The sequence below is a fragment of the Fukomys damarensis genome, unplaced genomic scaffold, assembly GCF_012274545.1.
Source record: "Fukomys damarensis isolate Sample0158 unplaced genomic scaffold, DMR_v1.0_HiC HiC_scaffold_34, whole genome shotgun sequence".
Classification (NCBI taxonomy): Eukaryota; Metazoa; Chordata; class Mammalia; order Rodentia; family Bathyergidae; genus Fukomys; species Fukomys damarensis.
Window position 1 is genome coordinate 23,501,816 of NW_022900946.1, and position 10,867 is coordinate 23,512,682.

The window sequence follows — 10,867 nt, forward strand, 5'->3', positions numbered from 1 at the left end:
GTTCTTTCCAGCAGCGCCTGTCCTACACCACACTCAGTGATCTGGCGCTGGCGCTTCTCGACGGCACTGTGTTCGAGATCGTGCAGGGACTGCTGGAGATCCAGCACCTCACGGAGAAGAGCCTGTACAACCAGCGCCTGCGGCTGCAGAACGAGCACCGAGGTGCGCGGGGGCAGTGGGACGACGCACGCTGCTCCCAGGGGTCAGCCCTTGTTCTCTGTGCGGTCGGGCCCTTCCCTGGAACCGCAGGTGGACCAAGTCAAGTGTGCAGCGTCTGCGATAGCTTTTTTGGTAACCAGTGAGTCGAGCAGTGCCCTCTCCTTAGCGTGACATCCAGATACCCCCGGCTCGGGCTTCCCTGTACCCTACTGTCTGCTAGGCTGGACGGCCGCTGACCACCGGTATCCCGCATGGATGACTGTCTTGCTGCTCTATAGTACCTTTTAGGGTCGGCTCCCTCTGGGCAGCGCAGGTGATACCACACCAGGTGAGCTGGGATCCCTGAGCAGTCTTCCTTGTAGCATCCCTGAAGACTTCTCACGGAGTCCCGGGCTTGGTCCCTCACATGCACTCCCACTGAGGGAGAGGGGTTGGGTGCCCCTTCCTGTAATGGGTACTCGGCCTACCTCCGCACTGCCACCAGATTTCCTTCCACCTTTGCTGTTTTGTTTTCTCCCAGCTTTTGTTGTTGTGGTTCTGTTTTGTGTACTGCTGGAGATTGAACCCGAGGCTTCGTGTACATCGGACATTCTACCGCTGAACTAGATCCCTACCCCTTTTTGTTAATTTTGAGACAGGGTCTCAGAAAGTTGCCCATGCTGGGCTTGTGCGGTTCATCTTTCCGCCTCAGCCTCCCGAGAAGCTGGGTTTATGGGTCTTTGCCACTATGCCCACTTTCTCCCAACCTTTTCTTGTAAATCAAACGTTCAGAAAAGCTGAAAGGCCACCCTTATGCGCTCCGCTTACATTCAGTAGTTAACAGTTTGCTGTAGTTTTTTTATATATGATGCTGTAGCACTTCAGCAGTACTCTACACAGGCGTCCTCAGTGTTCTTCAGGGCCAAGATTTCAACCCAACACTGCTGACATTTGGAGCTGGATAAGTGTTTGTGGTGAGACACTGTCCTGGGCAGCTCAGGAAAACATCGGCATCCTCCTCTTGTTATGACAACCAAAACCGTATCGAGACCACCTGCAGGTCAGCCTTGGCCAGGGATTGAGAGCCAGTGCCCTGGGACAAGAGCACTGTGACACAGCCACACTGAACTTTTCCGGGGTGTTGTGGTCAGCGTACCTAATGCGTTTCAAATTGTCGCTTCATAATTAGGGGTCTGGCCCAGGTTCGTGCACTGCAACTGATTATTTTGGTGTTTGCTTCTGGAAATACACAGCCACACTGAACTTTTCCGGGGTGTTGTGGTCAGCTTACCTAATGCGTTTCAAATTGTCGCTTTATAATTAGGGGTCTGGCCCAGGTTCGTGCACTGCAACTGATTATTTTGGTGTTTGCTTCTGGAAACACATTCAGTAGTTAACAGTTTGCTGTAGTTTTTTTATACATGATGCTGTAGCACTTCAGCAGTACTCTACACAGGCGTCCTCAGTGTTCTTCAGGGCCAAGATTTCAACCCAACACTGCTGACATTTGGAGCTGAATAAGTGTTTGTGGTGAGACACTGTCCTGGGCAGCTCAGGAAAACATCGGCATCCTCCTCTTGTTATGACAACCAAAACCGTATCGAGACCACCTGCAGGTCAGCCTTGGCCAGGGATTGAGAGCCAGTGCCCTGGGACAAGAGCACTGTGACACAGCCACACTGAACTTTTCCGGGGTGTTGTGGTCAGCGTACCTAATGCGTTTCAAATTGTCGCTTCATAATTAGGGGTCTGGCCCAGGTTCGTGCACTGCAACTGATTATTTTGGTGTTTGCTTCTGGAACCACTCCTAACATGCACGTTGGCATGCCTTTGCAGAGCTCAGTAGTTCTACCTGTAGATGTCCCTGCTCTGCACCTGGCAGGTTATTCCCTCGTGCTGTTACTTAACAAGTTTCTCCACGCTGTTTCCTGTAAACTGGCCCGGAAACAAGGCCTTCAGATACAGGGTAAATGTGGCAAAAATTTCTTCTAGTAATGCAAGTTACTCATCATGGCCGGTGATATCCACGTGCCACAAGGTTAATGTTTCTACTGGGATGGATGTTGGATTTTGTAAAATTCTTTTTCTGTATCCATGGAGATGATCATGTCATTTTTCTGTTACAATGCTGAGTTACATTGACTTATGAATTCCTGGGGTGAATTGCATTCTGGAGATAAATCTGTCAGTTATGATGTCACACACACACACACACACACACACACACACATTGGATTGGATTTACTAAAAGCACGTTAAGAATCTTTGCCTCTATGTTCATGGCAGACATTGGTGTGTAGCTCTCCTGTATTTTTGTTTAGGTATAAGGATAATGCTGGTCTCACAGGACATGGTGAGAAGTGTTCTCAGTTGCTAGACACTTGCAGAGTTAGCATTACTTCTTCTCTCAGTGTTTAGGCAGTTGTCTTTTTAGACATTGTGAGGTAGGATATGCATGTAGTCTACAAATCTGAAATACACAACTCTTTCTTTTTCAAGCCCGGACTGCTGTGTTTGGCCCAGGGTGACTTGCAGGCTTCCTCTGATGTGTCACCAGTCTCCCAGAACTTCTTGCTTTCTGGTTCAGGCTCATCTTGTGCTTTCCATGGGTCAGTCCTGAAATAAGCCATTTCTCCACAGAGCCCTATTATCAGGACAGTTTTTTGGTAACTCTCCTTTGCTAATTATCCCCAGAAAGCTTGGGCCAGGCACTGCACAGGTAGCACTAGGTAGGTCTGCTGGCTCTTTGGCTTTCCTTTGCCTGATTTAGCAAGGAGTGATTGGCTTCCTTTGCTTTCCTTTGTCATTTACTAAGACCAAGGCCTTTCTGAGCAGGCAGCTAGCATGGCTTTCTCCTTAACTTTTGGTTGCTTACCCAGTGCAACCTGGGAGTTGACCTGAGACTTGTAACAGTGTTCGATAAGTGGCGTGAATGAGGTGAAATTCGCTGCATTGGTCTCTTGCCTGGCATCCTGTTTCCACCTAGGAAGGCCCTAACTGGTAAGTCGTCTAACTGGGAAGTCTTTCTTGCCCTTGCGTTTATGGAACGTCTTGGCATGGCACTTGGTTTCACACACATTTAATGTCATCAGTGTCATCGTCAGGGGGCCAGGCTACTTGCTGTGGAGCCTCAAGCACTCTCCTGAGAAGTGTCAGGGCAGGTCTTCTAGGAACAGTGTTGGTTTTGACTTTTCTTAACGGTGCACTGTCAACCCCTCCTCCTGGGGCAGAATAGTTATTTGATGCTTAAACCAGTAAAGGTCAGGGCACCAGCTATGCAGTGTTGCACATTGTTTAGTGATGGTGGTTTCTTTCTGTGCTTGCACCTGGCTGTCGAGGCAGACACTTACGGGTGAGGTATGCCTTGGGCCCCTCCTTACTCTCCTTTCCCCAGTGCCTGCTGATGCTGATGGCTCTTTGCTCTTCTCTGGCTCTCTCCCCTCCCAGTGCTCAGGCAGGCGCTGCGGCAGAAGCACCTGGAGGCCCAGCAGGCCTGCCGGCCCCACAACCTGCCCATGCTCCAGGCCGCTCAGCAGCGTGAGCTGGAGGTAGGGGGCAGGGGTGAGATGGTCAGACCTGGCTTCTCCTGTGGGCACCACCTGGCTCTACAGAGGGGCCTCAGGATGGCTCAAGAACCCGTGACTAGCTGGGCACCACTAGTGGTGGCGCACGCCTATTATTCCAGCACTTGGGAGGCTGAGGCAGAATTGCTATAAGTTCCAGGCCAGCCCAGGCTACATCGTGAGTTCAAGGCCAGCCTGAGCTACATAGTGAGACCCCGACTGCTCTGGGCCTCAGCCTAGTAGGGTGCCGCAGTCCAAGCACACGGCTTCTCCCTGTGGGGGCTGGTGCGTGCCGGGGCTGGGTGGGGAGTAAAGACCCACCCATTGGTGATCCCTTTTCCTCAGAATGGCTCCTTGAAGGCTGGGGTGTGCACAGAGCAGGTGTGGAGTTGGGGCCACTGCATGCCTCAGGCATGACAGCCAGCCAGGAAGGGGTCCGTGCTCCTAGGGAGCTCGTGGGGGACTAGAGACCCACATGGAATCAAGCTGTGTGTGGGGTGCCCTCTGTCAGGTCCCAAGACAGCCCCCAGCTGGGGCTTTTGGGGAAGCGTCTTGGAGCTCCCCTATGTCCTGGGTGTGGTGAGGATCCCCATAGTTCTGGAGCTAGTGCCACTGGGGTGGACAAGGTAGCTAGGAGGTGGCAGGCCAGAGGGTGTCTCTGAGGCATAGATGGGTGAAAGCTAAGCCTGGATGTCACCCTCATTCCCTGCCCATGGCAGGCAGTGGAGCATCGGATCCGGGAGGAACAGCAGGCGATGGACCGGAAGATTGTCCTGGAGTTGGACCGGAAGGTGGCTGACCAGCAGAGCACACTGGAGAAGGCAGGAGTAGCTGGCTTCTATGTGACCACCAACCCACAGGTCAGCACCTGGGCCTATCTTGCCTACAGATCATGTGTCACTGGTCCCTGAAGGCCCGAGATCAGTGGTGAGTGGACAGAGATGGAAAGGAGGTTCCAGGAAAGGTATGCAGGCCAGTCCCGCTGCCCACAGGAAGGTAGGCCACCTTCCCAGGCCTGCTGGGCCCTGCAGAGCCCTCTGCTCCCCTCCTGCATGCTAGTCTGAGTATATCACCCGGGGAGACTGCTGGCCCATCTAGGGCCAACTGGGAAGTGAGCCCCATCGCCCCATGCCCACAGGGCCAGTGCAGAAAGGTACATCGCGTGTCCCCTCTGCATCCCAGGAGCTGACACTACAGATGAACCTGCTGGAACTCATCCGGAAGCTGCAGCAGAGGGGCTGCCAGTCTGGGAAGGCAGCCCTGTGACCAGGTGGGGTCCCTGCTGGCCACCTCTGCCCAGTGTGGTCGGGAATGCAGCCGTGTCCACTGTTACCGGAAAGCTGGACATTTCCTGACATTCGGTCACTGACTCAGCTGCCACCAGAGGCGCCTGGAGACTCTGACTCCGTCACCCACCTCTGGATTTAGATAGGGTCATAAAAAGGAGAGAGCCCGGCCTGTGCACTGTCTGCCCGAGGGCCAGGTGGAATAGGGCTACCGGTTCTAGCACCCTCCCACTAGGTGGGCACATCCCGACCTCTGTGCAGGTCCCTGGCTTTGTGCTCACTTTTGTCTTGGCCCCTCCTTGGCAGCTCCAGCCCCCAAGTAGAAGGGGCTCTGAGGCCCAGGCCGTATGTGACTCAAAAATAAAAAGCCTACACGTGGCTTACAGGTCTGTGATTCCCTTTCCCGGCAGTCTGTGACCCTGTTGCGGCCGGCAGAGAGCAGCACCATGTGGCAGAGGCTCCCCGAAGGCTCCCTTCCTCCTGGGCTGCCCAAGCCCACCACCTCGTCCCTGCCGCGGGACTGCTCACTGCTGGCTCTCCCTGCCCCGGCCCCGGCCCCGCTCCCCAGGCACTACCACTGCTGTCTTCACCACGGACCAGACCCAGACGACTCCACGCGGGCCTGGAGAGCACGGGTGGAGATGCGCAGGCACCGGGCTAGGGTGCGAAGGGAAGTTACCTGCCGCAGGCCCGGTCAGTGGCCTTTCAGGGAAGCAGGAACCTGGGGAGGGGAGTGGGCGGCAGAAGAAAGGAGCCCAGGCCTGCCTGCTGCTGTCTGCCCTGCTCAGAGAGCCCTTGGGCCCACTGGTTCCTGGGCTATAGACGCAAGGGTGGCTGAGTCTGCAGTGCAGCTCGTCAGAGGTGCTGTCTGCCCGTCCCCGCCAGTCGGGACTCCTGGCTTGAAGGAGACCTCTCCGTCCTAGCTGTTCCCTCCACCGCACACAGCTGATTTCACGTGACTCATGCGGTAGAGTTGAGGGCGCTCGCCTTCAAATGGTGATTTATTGACCAGGCAGCTGTCCAGCTGGACCACCACCCTGCAGGAGGCTTGGGTGTGTGTGTGAGTCCCTGGCAGGCGATTCTTCAGGCCAACACCAGGGATGGCCCCTTGCTTGCTCCTGACAGTTCCAGTGGCCTGTGTGCCTCCGTTCTGGACGGGGCAGGACTGGGGTTGGGGGGACCAAGGGCAGGACACCTCACCACCAGTGACTCTCGAGTTTCGAAGGTAAAACAGGTGAATTCTGAGAGGCTGGGGTTAGACCACAGCTGTGGCGATGGTGTGGCTGGCACCAGTGTCCCCCCAAATCGTCTCCCTCCCCTGCGACCCGGCAGGTGAGCTGAGTGTGCAGCTGTGGTGGGAACAAGGCTAGGCCGGGTACTGAAGGAGGCTGCCGGTGCGGATCCGCCGCCACAGTTCCTGCCACAGCAGCTGCCGCTCTCGCTGGGTGCCCTTCATGACACTGCTGTTCTCTAGGGCGCGGCGGGACAGGTAGGGCAGCACCTCCATCACTGAGCCGTACGGCACGTACTTGTACACGGGGAAGCCTGCCTGGCCTACCGATACAGCAGACGGCACTCAGGTCCCAGCCCCGTGGCGACCCCACCTGCCCGCCCAGAGAAGTTGGGCTCACCCAGTGGGAAGCTGATCTGGTCACACATGCCCAGCAGCTGTCCGAAGTACACCTGGTGGTCAGAGGGATGCAGGCCCAGCTCCTCCATCCTGTAAATGGGTGAGGCCAGGCAGGTAAGGGGCTGGCCCTAGGACTCGGTCCTGAGAGCAGCACGGCACCGGCTTAGCTCTGAGGACCTCCTACTTCCCCCAGACCTCCAGCCTCTGTACCCCGCCACTCTCTTCCCAGCAGAATTCGCCTGGGCTACCCTGCTGCTCCCAGGGAAAGCCTTCCAGGGTAGGCCTCGGCCCATGGCCAGCACAGTTCGTCCCCTTCCCCCCTCTACTCTGGCTCTCCTATACCTTCACCTGCTTCCAGACCCTGCAGGGCCTGCCTCTGGGTCAGGGACGCTCCTGGGCCCTCCTGCATCACTGGGATTTTGCTTTGGTGACTGATCTGCTGGCAACCCACCCTTGTCCTCCCCTTGCTGGCTGCCCCTCCACCCCATGTGTACAGTCACTCTGTCCCTGTATGCAGCCACCCGCAGGCTGAGTCCTTAGAAGGTAGCTGGTTTGAATCAAGATGCATCTTGTCAAATATACATAGTTTGCAAAAACAAAAACAAAATACACATTTCAGGAAAAGCATAGTACAGTGTTTTCTCAATAGATGGTATTACCCTCGTAGGATGGGGGACCCTAGAGGCTGTCATACATCACAGAAAACCCACTACACTGCCAGCCTGTAGAGAAGAAATTGAAAATGCATGTGTAGCAATCTCAGTGACCAAGGTTACCTACCCATGCAGCAGTTCTCTGTACTAATAAATATCTGGAAGCTCATGGCCACCACTTTGAGCACCTCTTATAATTGAGGCCAAAAGATAACTTGCATTAATCTCATGATGTCTCAATAAATTTCATATTAAAATAGTTATGTTTTGCTTTTCCTGAAGTGTATACTTTTTTTTTTGCAGACTTTGTACATACTAGATGTAGATGTTGAAGACTTAGTAGGAAAAAAATGGAAAATGAACTTGTGTGGGGGGGTAAAAAGCACTGAACCCAGGGCCCTGTGCAAGCTGAGCTACATCCCCAGCCCTGTTATGTTAACATTAATTTCATCTTTTCAAAACTTGGCTGTTGGAGAATTGTGACTTACAGCTGTGACTCAGATTCCTCTTGGCACTGCTCAGATGTCGGGGCGGTGACCCCCAGCTGGCCAGCCTCCTGTTTTCACAGCCCCCCTTGTAGGGCGCTACCACACTTCAGTGTTTAAAGTCCCTACGTTGGTGGTTCCCTCATTTTCATCTCTAGCTTCCCATACCCAGGTATCTGGGCTCTGTGCATCTGCCCCTGCGCTCTCGAGCCCGCCAGCCTCAGTGCACAGCCAGCCTGGGATTCCTCACACCCCACCCAAGGCTGCTGGCGGCCTACGCTCCCCCGTCCCCGCCATCTCAGGGTCTCCAGCCCTGCCCCTGGCGCTCGAGCACCCAGGAACTCGGCAGGAGAGCTCCCCTCCTTCCCCACCTCACCGCAGTGTCTCAGGCACAGCGGCCTCGGTGCAGGGCAGGCCCACTCCCCCGAAGACCCCTCCCCTGCCTCTGCCACGAGATTACAAACGGCAAGAGGGGTGGCCCATGATATCAAGCAGTGAAAAGGCACCATCTCGCACGCAGGAAGAGTACTGACGGCACTCAGTGATCACTGGGCACTGGCCGAGCAGCACTGGGAAGCACCGTTGTCCCCTGCCTGGCCTTGCGCCTTCGCCGCATCTCCAGGTGGCCCCACCTGGTGTCCAAGCGCGGACCCGAGGCTGCCACTGTGGAGGGGGCCCCAGCTTGGCTCTTGGGAGAGTGGAGGCCAGCAAGGCCACTGCCCAGGGCCCAGATTTCAGGAAAGGAGGGACCAGGAGAAAGGAGGGGAAACAACAGCAGGTGCTGTTGTGTCCATGGCGTGAGAGAGAAAGCCATGGTGAAAGTACTGGGATGTTTAGGGATCTACCTCACCTTATTTCTGTATTTGACTGGTTAGAATTCTACCAAGTTGTGTTCCATGGGACAAGCATTTAAAGAGAAAACAGACTATATTAAATTACAAGTGCAATTGAAACGTTAACAGAAATTGTTTATAAATGAGGTGGTTTATAACTTTTTATAAACGTTGGAGAGGCCTCCTGAGGACTGAGATTGAACACCATGCCTGAATATTTCAGTGAGCTATTTAATCATCTAACAAAATTTATGTTTTTGAGTTGGAGACTTTAGTAAAGCGGGTATTCATTTTTAAAATGAAAATAACTGCAAACAGCCTCCTTGCTGCTACAGGGCTGTATGAAGAAAGGCAGCAAGGCCTGGGCCTGTGACACATTAAAGACTCCGTGCCAGTGCTTTCCGTGGGGTTACCCTCTCAGAAAGCCCAGCAGCACCTGGCAGGCCGCTGTGTGCTCCCTGAGCCCTGGGCCACCGCCAGCTGTCCTCAGTCGCAGAGCGCCCCACAGCTCAGGGCGTGCGGCACCTACCTTTGTAGCGTGAAGCGCACCGTGTCCTCATTGTGAGAGGCCACCATGACTTTGGCCTTTGAGTTGTGCTTCAGCTCCTCCAGGACATAGGTGAGGCACCTGGGGAGAGCACCACTGAGCCTGGCCCTGCCCACTGCTGCCTCCCCTCAGACTGACGCGGAGCCATGCGGTAAGCCGGCCCCTCCCAAGGGTGTGCCCAGCATCAGGGGAATGAACAGCAGCTGGCCTGTTCAGCGCCTGGTGAAGAAGGCTTGGGACCAAGACCAAGTGGGACCAGACAGCTCGGAGAGAACTAGCAGGCTCTGTTATGTGGGGGTGGCCTCAAACTGCTACCTTGTCAGTGGGAACAGACTCCATAGTGCCCTCCCAGCCCTTCAAGGAAATGACAGGAAGTGGGTCCTTGGAGGTCTCTGGACGGTGGATGTCCATGTACCAGGGAGACTGTCCACAGTACCACTGTCCTCCAGTAAGGAGAGCTGTCAGGCTGACAGGGTTCTATGCTGAGATAGGAGGATCCAGACGTAACGTTAAATGAAGAAACGCAAGGGGCAAAAGGCAGAATGCACAACGTATGTACGAATGGGGCACACGTGTGGCAGGACACAGATGCGCACAATGACTTCTATATGTGGACATGCCCAGGAGGGGAGCTGGAGCCAGCAATGAGACACTGGGGGCCCCCTTCAGATTGCAGCAAGCACACATGGTCTCAGAGAAGCAGCACAGAATTGGACCGCTTGTGCTTAACGCAGAGATCCCCAGGATGAACAGCAGAAACAGCAGGGTGCAACCGGTGGACGGTCTGCTGCCGATGAAGAGCAAAGCCTTCCAGGCCACTCACCTAGGGGGCACGGGGAGCAAGCTGGGGAAATGGGGTCACTTTTGTTTTATTCAGTAGATTTTTCTGTATTTAAAGAAGAAAAATCTTAATATTTCTGAGAAAGTAATGCAAAAGCAGAAAGAGTGTAACTTATGCTCTCAGGATACATACAGTGTTGGCGCCTGCTGGAGGCCGCTGGCCTCGAACGGGGTGAGCACAGCATTGAGCTTCTCCCGCGGCCTTAACCCCCCACCCTGCCGCGGCAGCACAGAGGTGCAGGAGGACCGCTCGCTCACCTGTGGTACATGGTGTTGGTGGCCTCGTAAGTGGGGTTGATGGGGTCCTCGTAGCCAATCTCCGCAGCACGGGCACGCTCCTGGGCCATGTAAGCACCTCGCACCAGCTTGGCCCCAAAACACCAGCCTTCCCGGCGAGCCAGCTCCACGTCCAGGGTGACGTTGTCATAGGCGTCCTGCGGGGCCAAGGCCACATCATAGGAATAGGCTGACGACCAGGACAGGGACCTTGCATGCTCAGGTGCTCCTGGGTATGTCAGCTTGGGGCACTGGGCCAGGAGCAGCTGTCCGAGAGAGGTACCACTCAGAGGATGTGGGAGACAGGTGTGGATAAGGATGGGCCTCTGACCTGTCCCCAGTGAGGGGTGACAGTGGTACCATCTGCAGCCTCCTCGGTATGCTCCAGGGTCTCCTTGGTTGGCTGGGAGCAGGGTGCACGCCAGGGCACCTGCCCAGACTCCTCCTCCCCACACCACCCATGTGCTCTGAGTGCCTGGCTTGTCCCCAACCAGCTCTGGATCTATCAGGTGCCCAGCAGCTTCTCAGAGTCCTCAGGCTGAAGGCTGGGTTTGGAGGTTCTATCCTAAAGCACCTCTGGGCTTCTCGAGTACTGTACATGCAAAATTCTGGGCAA

The 10,867-nt window shown here is 55.1% G+C and overlaps 2 protein-coding genes across 3 annotated transcripts in view; one reads left to right on the forward strand and one right to left on the reverse strand.

Annotated features, from left to right (window-relative positions):
• Window positions 1-5: 5 nt before the first annotated feature.
• On the forward strand, window positions 6-6,095 carry Dgcr6l (DiGeorge syndrome critical region gene 6 like; the record flags this gene model as incomplete). The annotated part of the gene is made up of 4 exons (XM_010620802.2): window positions 6-162; window positions 3,586-3,686; window positions 4,421-4,561; window positions 4,884-6,095. Coding segments are annotated over 4 exons (483 nt in total), but the record flags the coding sequence as incomplete, so codon positions are not given.
• A 93-nt stretch (window positions 6,096-6,188) lies between these two features.
• The window catches only part of LOC104859830 (proline dehydrogenase 1, mitochondrial), a 17,362-nt gene continuing 12,683 nt past the window's right edge, over window positions 6,189-10,867 (reverse strand). For both annotated transcript variants that reach the window (XM_010620678.3, XM_010620677.3), the window contains exons 11-14: window positions 10,234-10,409; window positions 9,118-9,216; window positions 6,619-6,707; window positions 6,189-6,541 (exon numbers count right to left, since the gene is read on the reverse strand). In XM_010620678.3, the coding sequence (XP_010618980.1) occupies window positions 6,354-6,541; window positions 6,619-6,707; window positions 9,118-9,216; window positions 10,234-10,409 (552 nt within the window). In that variant the 3' untranslated portion in view covers window positions 6,189-6,353. The remainder of the gene's footprint in view (window positions 6,542-6,618; window positions 6,708-9,117; window positions 9,217-10,233; window positions 10,410-10,867) is intronic.